We start from the raw sequence: 18,087 nt of genomic DNA, 5'->3' as shown, positions 1-18,087 counted from the left end.
CTCAAAAGCTCATTCCACAGTAACGCAGAGCAGGGTTTTTAGTGTGGCTGCCCCATTCCGTGGAATAAAAAGCACCCACATTCTGTCCTTTCCAGAAATAACAGAAGTTATTTTTGTTCTGATGGACTTCCCCAGGTGAATAAACGATCGTTTACTATGAGTGTCCACTTGTCATTATTTTAGCCTTGTTTTAAATGTATTTGTATTTTTATTGTTTTTTATGTTGTGTGTAAATCACCTTCGGACAGTGTTTTAGAAGGAGATTAATAAATTAGCTGTACTGCATAATATTTATTACGGTAATATAGCACCCAAAGGAAAAAGCACATTACAGAATTTCATAGGCAGCAGACAGGTCCCTGCCTGGGAAGAGCTTACAGATCTAATGGGGGGGGGGCGGAAATGGATGGAGGCACCTGCAGCTCCATGTGCTTATTTCATTTAACAAAATTTATAATCCTACTTACTAGAACAATAGACCTCTGAGCAGAGTACAAGACAGTCTCAAGTGTTAATTTTAAATATCAATAAAAGCAAATATCAACAGGCTACATTAAAAAATACAGTAAAAAATCAGTAATTTTGGCGCATACCTACTAAAATCACGGGCCTGGGCAGGATTGCTGGAACAAAAAAGGTTTTAGCAGGCACCGAAAACAGTACAATGAAGGTATGCCTGCCTAATGTGCATGGGTAAAAGGTAAAGGTAAAGGGACCCCTGACCATTAGGTCCAGTCGTGACCGACTCTGGGGTTGCGGCACTCATCTCTCTTTATTGGCCGATGGAGCCGGCGTACAGCTTCCAGGTCATGTGGCCAGCATGACAAAGCCGCTTCTGGCAAACCAGAGCAGCACATGGAAACGCTGCTTACCTTCCCTCTGTAGCGGTTCCTATTTATCTACTTGCATTTTGACGTGCTTTCGAACTGCTAGGTTGGCAGGAGCTGGGACCAAGCAACGGGAGCTCACCCCGTCACAGGGATTCGAACCGCCGACCTTCTGATCAGCAAGCCCTAGGCTCAGTGATTTAACCACAGCGCCACCTGGGTCCCTTAATGTGCATGGGAGGGAGTTCCAAAGCACAGGTGCCGCCACCCTTGAAGCTTAAGGTTTAAATTAATTAAAGTGGCTTTCAAGGAATGAAGACAAAGAGAAAAGGTTCTGTGTCCACCTCTGGGAAAGAGTTCCAGGCACAAAGGAGAGTGCACAGAAATGTTTAAGGAAGCAAAAGACCTCCAGCAGCTGAGTGTGGTAAGAGTCGAAGGAACAGAGGCCATGGGCAAGAATATAATTGGAAACAAGGTCCAATAAGAGATAGAGAAACGTCACAGAGAGTGTTAAAAGTTAATGACAAGGGACCATGTCTAACATTATTCTTACTCAGAGTAGACCCATTGAAACGGCTGGGTGTGACCATCTTAGCTTTGTTAATCTCTATGGGTCTACTCTAAGTGGAACTTAGCTGGACAGAATCTGCCAGAAATGAAAAGGATTGGAAGGTAGGAAAGGATAATTTATTTTATTATTTATACTGTTTTGGCACATTTGTCCCTAAGCAGTGTACAGGAGACCCACAATAAGACTAAAAATGAGTTAAAACTATAAAATCAGAAAATCAGTTTAAAAGCCTGCTGATTTTTTTTCTTAAGTCTCCAGTAAGAAGTTCAACAGAGAAGGGAAGTTCAATATGGAAATGAAGTTCAAGTTTCCTTAACCAAAGAAACCAGAAGGTACCATTCCTTCATAATTACAGCCCTGCTTGTGTGGGACATATCTTTAAAACTGAGGAGTCTAACCTGAATCACTTGGTAGCACTTCAACGCTCCAAGCTTCACTGGTGGTTTCCGAGATGGTTGAGCCTGTGCAGGGGTCAAAAAGCACTGATCCTGAACCAGGCAAACACAGCAAGCTTCCCAGCATATTCTCAGCTGCGGCACCTGAGGAAGCAACCCCCAAATTGTTAACAGCAGGGAGGTACCCAAAGGCAATTACATCTACCCATTATCCCTCATGTTAGCTCAGAAAGCATCCATTTCCCGGCTGTCCAGTAGTGAATGTGCAAGAGGCAGAAACCTTATCCACCTGGAAAACATTAAGTTGCTTACAATCTTTTAAGAATGTTAAGAAGTGCCCTGCTGGATCAGGCAAATGGCCCATCTAGCACAGCATCCCGGTCTCACAGTGGCAAGCCAGATGCCTGTCGGAAACTTGCAAGGAGGATCCAAGCACAAGAGCACTCTCCCCTCCTGCTGTTTCCAGCTAACTGGAATTCAGAAGTATTACTGCCTCCAACTGTGGAGGCAGAATATAGCCATCATGGCTAGCAGCCATTTACAGCCCTCTCCTCCATGGATTTGTCTAATCCTCTTTAACATCATCCAAGTTGGTGGGCTTCACTGCTTCTGTGAGAATTAGTTCCAAAGTTTAACTCTGCAGTGCATGAGGAAAAACTTTCTTTTATCAGTTCTGATTCTTCAGCATTCAGCTTTACTGGATGTCCACATGAGTTACCCACATTTCATGTAGATTACTCAAATTGCATGGTTCCATCTGTGGGGTGGAAGTGGGCCACTGGCAATGGAATTGACTGCACAATGTGCTCCTGCTTATTACAATTACACCCTGCTCTTCCTATAGAATGCTAAGGGCAATGTATATGCAGCCCTCTATTGGTTCTTCCATCCAAGCACATCCTGTCTAAGCTTGAGTAGCTGTAACCATGTTACTATATCAGGTGCTGTCAAGACCATGCATCATACATTTAGCACTGTGAGGCAAAACAACCTTCTGAGGAACTGTGGTAAAGCACTCCATGCAGAGAATCCTTTAACCCAGTCTGTAAATTGCATGAAGATGCTTTAAATGGGCTCCTCTGCTCCTCCCTGCTAGCGCTGGGAGGGAAGAAAATGCAATCCCTAAACTGATGTTATATCTGGACGAGATCATAATTTTGCTTTGCTCCCCAGAAGCCATGATCTGTAGCCAAGATTTGTTCTCAACTTGCTGATCATGATTTGTTAAAAGGTGTTTCCTAACTCTGAACAGTTGCAAGATATTTCCTGACTTAAGTACAGTCAAAACTCGGTTTGCGACTACCTCCATTTGCGACCGCTTTGGTTTCCAACCACTGCAGACCCGGAAGTGTTTACATCTGGGTTCCACGGCGCTCGGGATGCACGGAAGTGATCTGTGCAGCGCGTGCGCAGAAGCACTCTATCGGCACTTCGCGCACAAGCGTGCCTTCGGTGAGCGACCGATTCGGGGAGAGACCGACTCCGCGGAACGGATTGCGGTTGCAAACCGAGGTACCACTGTTAAATGTATAGTTTCAACCTTAAAGCAAGGCAACATTTATGCAGTGTGCTCTTTTTGGGTACCTGTTTCAAAACACACATCCAAATACAGAGTGCAGGCACTTCACTGCTTTGCAGAAGCACCAGTGTTTTTCTTGCATCAAACAGCAGACCGGTTACCTGCGATTTCCTGTAAGCGGTCCTCGTCAATATTTGGATCGAAGTCGCTCCCTAGAACATCAGTGCTCCAGGTCTCACTCACAGTCTCAGAGATGTCCCTGTCATCTGTTAACCCCATCATGTCACGGATCTCAAATTTACGGAGCTTATCATCAAGGTTATCCTGAGTGGTTGCTATTGTAAAAAGATCAGAGATTGGTTAAAACACTTTGCGTCCCTACACAATTATTTCTTAGCTTGTGTTTTTAAAGGTGATGAACTGAGGTAAACATGAGGCAGGATGACCACATATAAAGAAGACTTATTGAACCTTTGACAGAAGCAGGAATTTTGGCAGGCATAGCTTATCACACAGGGATGAGGGGAAAATCATCTGCCAGAATTCCCCCCTCCAATCAACAGTTACATAAACAAGATCAATGTCCTTATTTGTATTTGATCACCCCTGGAAAGCGAAGGACAATGCATAGGTAAAGAAGAAATCCAGAGAAAGTGGGTTGTATCCAGTGCTACTGTTACTCAAAGTTAGACACACTGAAACTAATGTACACAGCTCACTGAGGAACATCGATTTCAATGGGTCTAGGTTCAAGTAGAACTTGGTTGGAGACTGTGAGGGATCCCCCCCTCACTGCTTTAACATCAGAGGCTCTCCCTGTGCTTCTCTATAAACAGGAGAAGAAAACCTCGAGTGTCCAAATTGGACTTGTCTCCAGAGTACCTCAGGCGCTGCGTTCGAAACCTATGGCCACCAGTGGGAAGTCCCTCCCATGGACCCCTACTGCTACAGTGTGTCTCTCCCTTAGGCAACTATGTGGCTCCTTCAGCTTCGCTAACCAGCCCTTTGTATGACAGGAGAAAAAGCAAACAGTTTCCTCTTCCCCAGGAAAGCTTTGTTCTCCCCTCTTTGTCACACCTCTGAAGGTACTGAGACACTGCCGAGTCAGTGAACGTTTAAGCACATTTAACTTTATTATTTAACTTATAAACATGAGTTTCTTTGGTTCTTAAAAGCACATATCTTCCTTTTATTTAACACAGACTTGTTACTACAGCTCCTGCATCCCTCTCTAACACTCTACTCTCCACCTGCCCCCTCCCAACTGCCATTTAAACTAGGAACAGTCCCGCCCCCATCAGAATGTTATGTCAGTCAGGCTGGAGGTGGATTAACTCTTTTCCAGCCAGGTAGGAATAAATATTTCAAAACTGTGTCAATCCGTTACAGAGACAACCCATTTTAGCATCTAAACCATCTTTCACCACACTTGAGTAGACCACAGTTGAAGCAGCCAGCTCTAAGCTTCCATCCATGGCATGCATCAAAACCACTAGCTCCCAAGGTATTAGGAAGGGCACAAGTAGCACACTCTGTTTACAATCATGAAGTAAGCACACACACACGACTGGTCTGCATGTCAGAATATGGTTTACTGCAACATTGCAGTTTCCTGAAGACAAGCTTGCACCTGCTTTACTTCCTGGGCTTTTCATGTCAGTGCAGGTTGTCCAAATACTGAAACTGTGCTTTAAGTTTTCCTCTTTAATCATGTCCTGCAATATGGGGAGTTGGGGGGGGGGGTAGGGGAGGAGGACAATGTACACTGCACTAGGCTTCTTAGAGTAATAGCGGGAATAGGTTCCAAGTTCGTTTATTTTCCTAATGCTTTCCCACCCCCTTTTATTTTGCACTGTGTCTTCTTAGATACTGTACAGTGGAACCTTGGTTTTTGAATGTTATCCATTCCATTTGACTTCCAAAATGTTCAAAAACGAGGATCAAAGGGCTGTCAGCAAGTTCAACGGGGGAAATTGAGAAACGTGCCTCGGAAATTTGAACATGCCAAGGCGAGTTCAAAAATGGAAACATTCACTTCCGGGTTTTTGGCATCCGGCAGCCAAGATGTTCAGCAGCCGAGACGTTTTAAAACCAAGGTTTGACTATAATAAATTTGAGAGCAGGAACTGATCACTGGTATTAGCAAGTCATTTTTTTTTGCCATTGGCATTTGTAAGACTTTTTGTGTGTGTGAAGAGTGGGATTAAAAAATCTTTTAAACTAACCAAATAGGCATAAACCAAAAGAGGCAGTGAGTTCAGCATCTGCGAGCTACACCTTAGGCTGTATTCATTGTCAGCACTAACCTTGCTCATGCTCCAGCAGTTGCAGGGCTTCCACCCCATTGCTCCCTGATGGGCCGCCTGCACCAAGTTCGGACACAGATTCCCCCTCCAAGTCCAATGATGACACAGAATTGGAGCGATTTGAAGGGCCTGTTGGAAGGAGATGGTGCTATTTAGCTTGATCTCCCCGCACCCAGTAAGAGGAAATATACGCCCAAGTAAATGCAAACAGGAACCAAACAGAAGTCATTACACAAGGTGATCAAAAAGAAAACTGCACCAAAAAGTTTACAAAAACAACAGCAACCAAAACATTATTGGCCAATGGAATGAGCAGATATCACAGCATTCACAACAGTGGCTGAGATACAAAGCACACACCAGCTACAATGAACAGAAGCTCCTATTAAATATTGCCTGACAGACAAGAGGCCAAAGTGACTCATCACCTTCAGATATTCCTTCCAGATTATCACTGCAGAGGGAAAAGCGCAAGGTTTTATCAGGTTTACCGTGGAGTTTGGTTTCATCAACAGGGACATCTCCTTGCCCTCCGTCAGCAAGCTGCATGTTTAAAACCTAGGAAAAGGGGGGGGGGTGATGAGTATTTTGGTCATGGATTGACAGTCAAGAAAGAATTATTGTATGTCAAATACCTTTAATTTTTAACTTAGAGTCTCTCTGGCTTCTAGTGCCATCAAACTTATGTAGCGTAGCGATTTGGTATCATAAGTGCTTCTCCAATTTGTTTGGAGTCATTAGAACATAGCAGAAATCACATACTAAATTAACCTGTCTATATTTAAGAAATAATGGATATATATTCATTAACAATGGCAAATACAGAGCTATCATTGTTTTTGTCAAGTGCTTGTGAAGCCCATAATAAATCTAACATTTACATCACAGGATCCTTTACATCTTCTTCACCTTCACACCGGGGGTGGGGACATGAGGAGGTGAATTATCAAGTTGCCATTCATCTGCCTTCAACATTTATTGTCCTGAATATAGAAGTGATAGGCACCTCACCCAGAAAGCCCACATCCAACAACTGTTCAGATGTCACATGAAATCATGGTTTACTGTGACATGAATGAGCCCTCTCATATGGCTGAGGGAAGGAGCTCATAAGCTTTTGCTTCTGGTTACCCACAGATTGTTGTGTTTAACCCAAAACTTATTTTGGGTTCAAATAACAAGTTATTATGAACTTCTTCTTTTTTAAAGTCAACTTCAAAGTGCAATTTCTGAAACTGGCTTGCTTAAACTAAACATTGGTAATGCTGACCATGGTTTGTGGGTCCAGACAATGTATACTAACTGCTGTTAACCAAACCCATATGTGAAGGAAGTACGACTTCGTGTTTGCTGAAAGCTGGATCAAGGAGGGACAGATGCTTGTTTGCTGTTGGAAAACAGCAGTTAATGTTTTCATAGTTCCACAGCACCTAGTACTATCTGAATTTAAGGTAGCATCCTGTGTTGCACAGCACCTACCACCTACACAGATCTCAAAGCCTCGCTGGGTCAATACCTCATTTTCTGACATCATTCCTGGAGTTATTTGGGGCCCAGTCCCGAGAGCAATAACCAATACTTCTTCTGGTTGAACTTCTTGTATCGTTTCCTGGGAGAATCCATCATGGTCTGCATGCTGGTCCACTTGAATATTCGATCGGCTCCGGCTTCGGGTAGCTGGAACATTTTAGGGGGATTGTTTTATAAAGGATTTTTGACCCTTTTTAAAAAGAGGCAAATGCAAGATCCATACAACAGGGTGATGCTTAATACAAGCATGCTGAGCAAAAGGCAAAAATGGCTTTGAAAGACTGGCACTAAGCGGTGCTATATGATGCCACCCTCCAGCTGTTAAGAAAAGTATGTGCAAGGGAGGGTTGCCTTGCAAGCATGAAGCCAGCACACTATGAGGCTTCAGGAAGGGTCAAGGAAAACCTTACGTGTACACCTGCCCTCTGGCTACCAGACATTAACCACGGTAGTTTATATGTCTCATAGATCTTCCAACAGTCCTGTGGACAGAAGCTTTATACATTAATTGTGCAGAAGATGCTTTACTGGCAGGTGGGTTTTGCCACATCTGAGTGCTGCAGGGAGCAAGAGGAAAAATCCCTGCTTCTGTGTAATTACTCAAGGCACAGGGGCATCTTGTCCAACCATCCAAAGAGGGGGGGAAAGCTCTTCTTGCATTGTTTACTACTCCCTTTTGTAAAATCACTAGGGAGGCCTAAGTAGGAATTCAGTTACTCCTACTTCCCTGGTTTTTGTTCATGCTTTATTCTCTGGAAAGACAAAGTGTCTGTCGTTACATCTCCTCTGCCCCAGTGCAACACATTCTCTGGTAAAATGTCCAGAGGGCACCAGGTTAGTGGGGAAAATAGCTGCCTTGCAGTGGTTAAAGAAGAAATATCCCCCCAGTGTTTGGACTGCTGGTAGGGAGAAAATCATCAGGATCCCCCATAAAAATGGGAGGGTTAAATATCTTTAATGGAGTTATCTCAATGAGAGATAATTAGTTCCTAGATACAAGTAATGAAATAGCCTGTGTCTCTTCACAACTTGCAGCAAATGTATGAGAAAGGAAAGGGCATTCCTCTCACAGCAAGGGGAAAAAGTCGTACTGGCAACAATTCAGATCCTGCTATTTAGACAGCTGCTTGAACAACTCCATGCCAAAAACCACAGCATTACCTAGAATGAGGGCCCTGTATCTTGGGTAATATCTAAATGCAGACATAGCACCAGAAAGAGTCCCAAACAGCCAATCTTAGGTTTCCTCTGCCCCCATCCAAAAAAGAGAAAAGAAATCAAGCTCTTTTCACAAAATAAAATGCATAATATTGGAATATAGCATAAAATGCTTCAAACAGAAACACAGAAACTTTCAAAACGTTTACTACATTAAGACAGACTTCTACATACACAACACAGAACAAAATACATGATGGAATTTCAAGTCTACATCCCTGCTGGAGTTCCGTTCCAGACAAGGGTGACTCTCCAATACTTGCAAGATGGCATGTTTACACAGACCAGCAAAATTAAGTGGTATTCTTTTTGCTTGAACAAAACCATTTCAAGCAGCAGAGAGTTATATATTTGAACATTCCCCTCAATTTTTTTAAAAAGTATCTATCTATTGAAAGATAATACATCTGCAAGGTTAGACTCAACTCTTCCACCTCACATGCCAATTTTCAAGGTACAGGGCGTTTGGTTGTTGTTTTTTTACAGGGTGACATGTAAATATGAAGAAAAAACACCACCCCATTCCATCTGCAACATTAACACTTGAATTTGCCAATTGCATAAACTATCCCAATGGGAAGCTGGTCATCACAACTGAGAAGTTAAACCATTTTTGTCAAAGCACTCTGACTTGAGGATGTTTTTGAAAGCTGAGGATAATACTACTACTACTACTACTACTACTAATAATAATAATAATAATAATAATAGAAAGGCATCTTAGAGAATAGGTTGCTGTTATTTAGAAAGACTTAAAAGGAAAAAATGCACATGATTCAGAACCAGCTAGGCACAAATGGAGTTTACATGAAAGAAGGTTGTCACCAGGAATGTTGATCTTGGGAAATTATGAGGATGATAGACCACAAGAATTCAACAGCCCAGGGAGTGCTTGAACTCTTCTTTGGGTTATGGACAAAGGTTTAAGGTGTGGCGGATTTCTTCATTATACACACCATTGTGGTGTTTGAGGTAGCTTCACTTGATTAGCTGCCACTGGGGGACCTACATGCCTAGAAATTAAGCCATGTTCTCAGAGGGAAAGCATGTCTCCATTATCAGAGGTGGGTGCCTGATTCAGCGAGGTGCCTATTCTCTAGCAAACTATCTGAACACTGCACAAACATTTTTTACATTCTTTTTACATCTCTTCACATGTAGACTATCAAATCATATAATATAATTCCCACCACAAAAAAGTCCATGCAGGATTCTGACCCAATATTCAGAACCAGCGGACTCCTTTCCACCGCCCCCTTGCAAAAATCTTAACAGTCAAGATCCTAAGTCAGAGTTTCATTCATGCACAAAGCTGACCCAACTTTTCCAACACTTTTTCTAGCTATAAAAGCTTTAAAAATAGAAAGCAAGCTTCTGAACAGAACAAAAGAAAGATGCCTTTCTTTTTTTTAAAAAAAAGCAGCCGGTGTGGACACAGACGTGCAAGGCAAGAGCATGGCTTTGCAGAAACACTGAGAAAGAGGAAGGATTCAGTTACCCACCAAATGGGGTTACAAGGTTTATGTGAGCTGTCAAGTTGGTGGCAGACGTATCCCAGGCAGTGATGGCTGCCAACTGTTGTCCTGAGTGGACAGCGTTAAAAAAGAAACACATGTCAAACCGTTGGGAGGAGAAAAAACATGTTTCAGTTGTAAAATAAGCACATAATACAAATGCCTCATTTGGAGTGAGGTGGAGGAGTCAATCATTATTTAATACAGTGAGGTTCTTGGCTTTACAACAATTCAAGTGCAGCTTTGTGTAAGGCCGTGTGTCAACTGCAATTTGGCATGGACGCAGAAAATCCAAAGAATGCAATATTGGGAGCAGAAATGGTCATATTGAGTATATATAGAGAAATTTTTAAGGCAAGTTACTATACTTCATGATTGTGAAGACATACTTGCAAACATGTCTGAAGAGATCTCAGAAGCCAGAAGAGCTGCTAAATGACTAGCAGATGTAACAAGTGGAATCCAGTTCCCCTTTTAGTTTTTTGCCCTTCTCCTTGACTATTATTATTTAAAGTTATAAGTTGCTTTTTGTACAAAAGTAACTCAAACAACTTACAACAATGGAATAAATTATGTAAAAGTTGTGCAAGTAGGCAATTCTGAACTTTACCCCTACCCTCCTGTCAACTGCACAATGTAGCTGCCTTGAACTTATAGCAGGAACAGGATTAATGCAGCCCACCACAAAAAATGCTTAATTTCCTATTTAAAAATGGGCCACTTACTATGACAGGCTGTGCCATCAATGGGCTGAAGAGAGGCATTTTTTAAGTAAGCAAATCAACAGGAACAGAGAGTTGGAATAATGTGCATTTGCTGCTTAGGAACGAAACAAGTACATATGCAAGCCTTTCACAACCTGCTTTCCTCCAGATGTTTTGGACTGCAACTCCCATCAGCTCCCGACAGTGCAATCCTCTTACACTAAAGAAAGGTATCACCCTGTTTGTCTTGCTGGAATTTATTGAAGGCCTCCCTTTTTCCAACACGTATTTTAGGTGGATCTTTACCCCAGTCTGTATCTCTATTAGATTTGAAATTGGGTATTTTACATATGAAATAGTTCTTTGGTGCCCAGTTAAAACATTGTTACTCTTTGGAGTTTAATTCTCTGCATATATTTTTAGTAAAATAAAAAAATTCCTTCAGTAGCACCTTAAAGACCAACTAAGTTTTTATTTTGGTATGAGCTTTCGTGTGCATGCACACTTCTTCAGATACCTGAAGATACCTTATCTGAAGAAGTGTGCATGCACACGAAAGCTCATACCAAAATAAAAACTTAGTTGGTCTTTAAGGTGCTACTGAAGGAATTTTTTTATTTTACTTCGATCCAGACCAACACGGCTACCTACCTGTAACCATATATTTTTAGTGGGTTTGTGTTGGATTTGCTCCTGAATACGTATTATTGAATTTTAGGTTGCCTTTTATTCATGTTTTCTATCTACTTCAAACATTTGCTTTTATAGGTTGTTTTGAGCTCAGTTTTTTGAAGAAAGTTGATAATACATGTATAATGAATAACAATTTTTTTTTTGTCAACATGTGGGTCTTGTGTTATATGGAGATTTTTTCCTTAAAATTATTTTTATTGCTGACATCACTCTGAGATATTTTGTGTGCAGGAATTCATAAATGGATTTTGTCCTTTTTGCTTTGGCGGCCAAAAAGATCAGAAAGAAGACCCTGGACAATATAGCAGTGAACTGTAAGAGAGATGCAGAGATCCCTTTTGCTTGTATTCATTTCTGATTCAGATTTGTCATGGCCAATGGCAAGTACAGTCATACCTCAGGTTGCGTCTGCTTCAGGTTGCGTCTTTTCAGCTTGCGAATGCGGCAAACCCAGAAGTGTTTAATTCTAGGTTTCGCCGCATGCACACGTGCAGAAGTGCTCTATTGCGCATTGTGCATGCGCAGAAGCGCCACTCTGGTTGCAGACTTTTTGGGGTGTGAACAGCACCCTGGAACAGATCGTGTCCGCAAACAGAGGTACCACTGTATAATAAAGCCATTTGGATTGGATTGGGTATACTAAGAAAGGATTGGAGAAATGAATTTTTTATTTTTTTAAAAAAACTTTAAGAAATAAATCTTATTGGTCAGGGAAGAAGGGTGTTATAGTTCAACATGTCAGGAGGGCTCTGGGTTGGAAAAGGTTGGTGCATACCTTAAAACACAAGTGACTGACACTAGTCAAGGGGACTCCACTGTCCTAAAGCAAAAGAGGCAGAGAAAAGCATCCGCAAACAGAGCTGGTAAAAGCTATCATGCAAAAGCCTGACCCTCGACCTTCCTCACCTATAGGCAGCCGATTTTTCTTGTTGGCTGGTGTGGTGGCAGGGGATAGCTGTGGGGTGTTGTATGGGGTCATCTCCAGGCTGCTGCTTTTCCCTGGCTTGTTCTGGGGCAAGTTTAACAGCAGGTTTTCCAAAGCCATGCGGTCCTCCTTCAGCTGGTCGCCCGACATGACGTTCCGCATAAAACTGACCTAAAAAATGTGTGCAGTGTTAAAAGAAGGCAGCAAAGCAGGCCCCCACCACAGAAACTCTGATTTGTCTCCTCCTGCAGCCCAAAAGGAGTTGGATATTTACCAGGCCAGTGAGCTGGCTATGGGTCATGTAAACCACAGTTCTACTCAGCCCTTCCAAAAGGTTCACCGAGGACATGGGTGGAGTCTCTACTGCCCGTCCGCCAATGACAACGTCCAAGAATGCAGCCACACAACCCTGCAAGGTAAAAATTGGGTGGGTGGGGGGCAATGTTTCAATACAAGCACTTCAAAAAGAGACCTTTACACCCCTACAAAGCGGGTGGAAGATATAGAGATACACAGAGAGAAAGAGAGAGAGAGAAATTAGGACATTTTGTTTGTATTTGTTTTAAACTGATTTTAATATTGTATTTTAAATTGCTGTAACCCACGCTGGGACCTTTGTTTATTTTATTGTTTTATTTATTTCATTTATATCCCACCTTCTTCTCCAAGGAACTTAAGGTGGCATATCCCATATTCTACATCTCCACATTTAATCCCCAAAGCAACCCAGAGATGTAGGTTGGGCTGAGAGGTAGTGATTGGCCCAAGATCACACCCAGTCAGCTATATGGCTGTGTGGGAATTTAAACCAAGGTCCTAGTCCAACACTCTTGACCCCTACACTACACTAGTTCTTCACTTATGGTGAAAGGCAGGTAAGAAATTGAAACTGTTACATTATTATTTTAAACATGCAGCAAGAATAGAAGCAGGTCTACATTTTTAATAGTTAAGAGGGGGAGAACCACCAATATAGGCCAAAGCACACTTCTTCATACAGGTTCCTTGCTACTCATTTACGTTTAATAGTAGCTCTTGCACATTACATATTCTATTGAGGGGAAGTGCCATTTGCTACTTCCTCTTAAGGTTGCAATTTGCTCACTTGAATCTCTTCACAGTCATAACAAAAGTCTATTTGCAGATGCCTTTTCCAAAAGTATACAGAAGGAGAAAAACACTGGCATGCACAGAGATATAAGTTCAATAGCTTTGGCTCTTACTTTGTCGAATTTACCCAGGTAACTCTTTGTGCGGGGGTCTCCTTCTTCAGAACTGGTCATGGCCAGCTGCTGCAAAAGTCTCCCAACCTAACAATGGGAAACAAGTTAAAGACAGGATTGCAATACTACCACAAAGAAAGAAAGCCGCCTCCACCCTCTGTTGAAACTGGATGAAAAATAACTATTCATACTCAGCTTGCACAATGTCTGAGACATTACAACCGTATTTTCTTTCCAAAAATTAAAAACAATTACATTGAAAAGTTCCACATCAAAATGCCTGTACAGAACTTCAATTTCCCTTACAAAAACTTTGGCTACCTCATATCAGCTTTGCTTCATCTCAAGTGGAACCTACACACGTATAAAAACTGTTCTGAAAATGCTTTATAAAGGCGTTTTTAAAAATACATTGAATTTCCCATAAAGCTCACCATCTAGTGTCACACTATACATTCCACTTAAAATGTTTCATTTACAGATGTATAGCTGAGTCCTCAGTGGCAAGAACAGTTGTGGGAACCTGGAATGTTTGCAAACTAATTTTTCCGCTAAGCCACAGTTCCCAGCCTGAATGAAACTTGTTCATTCTATTTCCATCCATACTTAACAGGTGCCAAAAGATTATGGCCAAGCCAAGTGTTTTATGTGTGGTTTTCACATAAACACAGAACAATCATCTGGCAATAAATATGACATCCAGCTTTTATCATCTAGAGTTGGGATGAACCAAAAGTCCATCAAAACCAAGCAGGCATCTATCCATCAACCTGCACTGAACCCATAAACATCTTTATATAAACACACAAAATCCCAGTTTGTCTTTTAGGTCTTGCTGAACTGCAGGGTGTCAGCTTCTCCTGCAGAGGGCATTCACACACAGGAAATGTAGTATGACAAGGACCTTGCAGGAGCAGGAAGATAACAGGTCAATATCAAAAAGTGTCCATTTGTGTGCCTATAGGAGGCCTTGAATTCTACAGTACAAAGCAGAAGGCTGCAATTGAAGCAGGTGTAAAGATTGTAGCACAATTCGTTTTTCAACTGCAGGCCTTCACATGAGCAAAGAAGCAAGAAACTCTTGGTGGGGGGAGAAGAAAACACACAGAGACTGTTATATCAATGGGCATCCAGCTACTCCAAAAATAAAGGACAGGCCTCTGACAGCTGCAGGGTTCAGACTGCTTATCTAATGAGTGCCTTGAAACTAGTGGGCCAGCTACAGCAGGTTGGCATTCCTTGGGAGCAGAGATCTATGCTATCGAAGGAACTCTCCACAAGGAACAACCCAGAAAATGTAAATTTCACTGAAGGTAACAAAGGGTATTCCAAGTAGCAGGGCTATTGGTGGATCTCTTGATTTTGCCCAAAGTTGTTCTCTCCTAGCTTACGAAAACATCAAAACAACAAATGCTTTTCAGTGCTCAGGCATGTATTTAAAAGTATCCTCTTTGTAAAGATCTAGTGCTATATTGTCTTTTAAACACCGACCTATCACTTCTACTGTATACACACACTTTCCTTGTAAAAGGATACTGTAAAACCCCTCTTTAAAAAAACAAAAAACCCACATCCCTCTTTAAAAAACACCTTTTTACAATAAAGTGGTTATTTGAGCTCAATTGCTCAGGGGTAGGTAGTGCTAGGAGAAATAACAGTCAACACCACCTTATCTCAACAAATGAAAAATACTCTTGGTAGCACAACTGGCAATGAAATAAAGCAACTTGGATGCTGTCCCAGTTCTTTTAAGCAAAGAAGAAAGACGCACACTATGACAGTTGAGTTATCTGCAATATAAGCAGGGCTGGAAAGGCCACTCCAAGCACCTGGGTCCCTAAAAATATATATATAATGGCAGCTGGAAAATTTATTTTACTTTTGTCCTGGTCTATATAGGGTTGATGAATAACAACCTAACTGTAGGAATCTGAAAGCAGCCTAGGGCATGGATAGGCAAACGAAGGCCCCGGGGCCGGATCCGGCCCAATCACCTTCTAAATCCGGCCTGCGGACGATCCGGGAATCAGCATGTTTTTACATGAGTAGAATGTGTCCTTTTATTTAAAATGCATCTCTGAGTCATTTGTGGGGCATAGGAATTCATTCCCCCCCCCCAAAAAAAATATAGTCCGGCCCACCACAAGGTATGAGGGACAGTGGACTGGCCCCCTGCCGAAAAACTTTGCTGACCCCTTGCCTAGGTTAAGGGTTTGTAAGCATTAATTCTTGCAACAAATGAGGACAGCCATTCTTCACACTTCTGGCGTGGCTTTAAGCAGTGGGAGTTCCCCTCCAGCCTTGCCATTCGTATGAAAAAGTTAGAAACCCATCTACTTGTACAGTAAAGTAAAAGAAACTTTCTACTTTATTGGGAATATTGCAATATATTGGCCGTATGTTTTATTTCTGTATTATACTGTTGTATTTATGTTGTATGTTGTATGTGAATGTGATTGTTAAATAAGGAGTTACACTGCAAAATAAAGTTATTTCCTCAAGTTTGTGTAGCATTTGCTTCTCTGGCTCCTAGTCATCTGACATAGCTTTTCCTCTAGACCCACATATGAAGTCCAGAACAGTTAACAGCTCACAAAATAACATTTGCCCAGAGAAAACTGTGAACCACCAGCTAACAGGAAGGCTGAAGAGGCTGCCTGCAAACAACTGGTCTCACCAGTTGCAAGCAGAAAAGGTGGATGCAGCACCAAGGATGGAAAAAGATGGGATTTAAAAAGTATGCAGGGCAGCCTTCCCCACCCCTGTGCCCTACAGGTGTTCTGTGTTACCATTTCTATCAGCACAACTATGCTGATGGAAGGTATAGCACCAGGTTGGTATAGGGTTTTATTTGGGGGGGGGGCAAAGGTTTCTGGATTACCTTGGCATTTTTACTGCACTATTCCTCTTGACAACATTCATCTACAAGTCTTCTTTCTGAGCTAAAGAGGATCAAGAATGCCTGAACCCACCCCAAGAAACCTTAAAGTACACTTTGTTTCTTAGACGACACAGCACCTTTCTCTATTTTCTTGGTACTACAGACTAACATAGCAACACGATGAGAGAGAGAGACAATATATATTTTTGAAGACTGTTATACCTGCATTAGGTTGAACCTTGCCACTTCATTGATTGGGGCATCAGAAATAATCCCATACTGCTCTGGGTTGACCACGGCAGGACAAATGAAGCAAGTCAAGAGAAGGTCCGTGCACATGGCTCTCACTTCTCCAACATCAAGCCTGTCGACACACGAGAGCGTTTTGTACATCTGGGATACAATCCACCGTAAGCTGTGTGGGAAGCAGTAGGTGTTCTGCTTGAGGTAGCCAATGAACTTATTCACCAGGGCCACCAGCTTGGCCTCGTTAGATTCTACCATCTCCTGAACTTTCTGCCTGAACTTTTCTGTGCCCTTTTCCCCAAAGAGCTTCTCCTGCTGGGTGGGCGAGAAGCGGTCAATCAATTTGCTGGGGTCGGTTTCCAGGTGGTCTTCATCTTCAACCAACAGCTGCATGATGGGCTCATGCAAAGTGGCAGTGAGGAAGAGCTTGGCTGAAAAGAGCCCCTCGGAAAAGAGTTTGAACAAAATGCTGAAGGCGCAGGTGCCTCTCCTTAGGAGCCGTCTGGGATTATCACTTTCCTTGAGTTCAAACTCAATCAAGTAGCGCAAGACTTGGAGGAGGTAGCTTTCGTCTTCTGGCATAATGCAGTTGCCATAGATGGAGGTGAAGACGGTGTGAATGACACTCTGTGTGTTCTCCTGGTTGAGCTTCTCTCCAGCAACCAGGCACGATGCAATAAGGCGAGGGTTTTCGTGCAGCCTGTTAAGGAATTCTCCATAGGCTGTCTCTTGAAAGCCCAACTGCTTGTACCCATCCACGAACAGTGTGTCCTCCAAGACCTTGGCATGCTGGCAGCATTCAGCAGGTGAAGCTTCAGCACTAGGAAAAATAGAAATATATATAGAAACCATTTAGATCACCCAAAATCTTAATTTCTCAACGTCTACGAATAGTCATGTGAACAGTCAATGGAAAGACACACACACACCCACACACCCTTAGAGAGAATCTCCTAAATATTAAGATCTCAAAGTTCCATCTATGAAGAGATGGCCACCAACTCAAGACACAGGTAAGTCTTCTCAGTGGTTGCAAGAGGGCTATAAGATACACACCCAACTGCATCCCTTTGACTCAGCTCAAAGCTACGTTTTCTTTATGATTGCTCAAAAGTTCTGTGCAACTTGAAAGCTTACATTTGCAATGTGTGGTTTCTGCAGTGTTTCAGTGCATAAAGCACTGTCCAATTTCAGGTATTAGAATTTCTATTTCTGTATGTACCAGCAGTTACCTAGTTATGATTAGCCGGTCCAAGTTAATCCTCTGCTGTTTGGAAATCCATGCCGTGCGATACAGCTTTTCAGCAGTCTTCAGCACCTCAGCATTCAGTCTCTGAATCAGCTGCTTTTCGGAGTTCACATAAAGCCGTTCCTGCTTGAGGTGATGAGCCAATGTGTGAATGTCTAGCTTCACCATCTTCGAAGGGGGGCAGCAGGATGTTGGGTGACTTGCTGTGAAGGAGAAACAGAATGAGATCCATGGACAAGGAAGTGTTCAGTCAATCCACGGTACACTGATTGAATGAACCTGGGAC

The 18,087-nt window shown here is 42.4% G+C and overlaps 1 protein-coding gene across 30 annotated transcripts in view; it reads right to left on the bottom strand.

The window, feature by feature from the left end:
- Positions 1–18,087, bottom strand: part of GAPVD1 (GTPase activating protein and VPS9 domains 1) — a 53,220-nt gene that overhangs the window by 21,863 nt on the left and 13,270 nt on the right. For 6 of the 30 annotated variants that reach the window (XM_088664896.1, XM_088664882.1, XM_088664883.1 and 3 more), the window contains 10 exons: positions 17,785–18,004; positions 16,529–17,372; positions 13,426–13,512; positions 12,477–12,611; positions 12,184–12,373; positions 7,135–7,295; positions 6,047–6,176; positions 5,619–5,747; positions 3,474–3,647; positions 1,797–1,937 (listed from right to left, as the gene is read on the bottom strand). In XM_088664896.1, the coding sequence (XP_088521022.1) occupies positions 1,797–1,937; positions 3,474–3,647; positions 5,619–5,747; positions 6,047–6,176; positions 7,135–7,295; positions 12,184–12,373; positions 12,477–12,611; positions 13,426–13,512; positions 16,529–17,372; positions 17,785–17,969 (2,176 nt within the window). In that variant the 5' untranslated portion in view covers positions 17,970–18,004. Of the gene's footprint in view, positions 1–593; positions 624–1,796; positions 1,938–3,473; positions 3,648–5,618; positions 5,748–6,046; positions 6,177–7,134; positions 7,296–9,868; positions 9,950–12,183; positions 12,374–12,476; positions 12,612–13,425; positions 13,513–16,528; positions 17,373–17,784; positions 18,005–18,087 lie in introns of all 30 variants that reach the window. The other 24 variants (XM_088664871.1, XM_088664872.1, XM_088664887.1 and 21 more) reach the window with 7 other exon arrangements.

The sequence above is a fragment of the Zootoca vivipara genome, chromosome Z2 (assembly GCF_965207765.1).
Source record: "Zootoca vivipara chromosome Z2, rZooViv2.hap1.1, whole genome shotgun sequence".
Lineage (NCBI taxonomy): Eukaryota > Metazoa > Chordata > Lepidosauria > Squamata > Lacertidae > Zootoca > Zootoca vivipara.
Note: the sequence above shows the minus strand (reverse complement) of the source record. Positions and strands in the feature narration are given on the sequence as shown.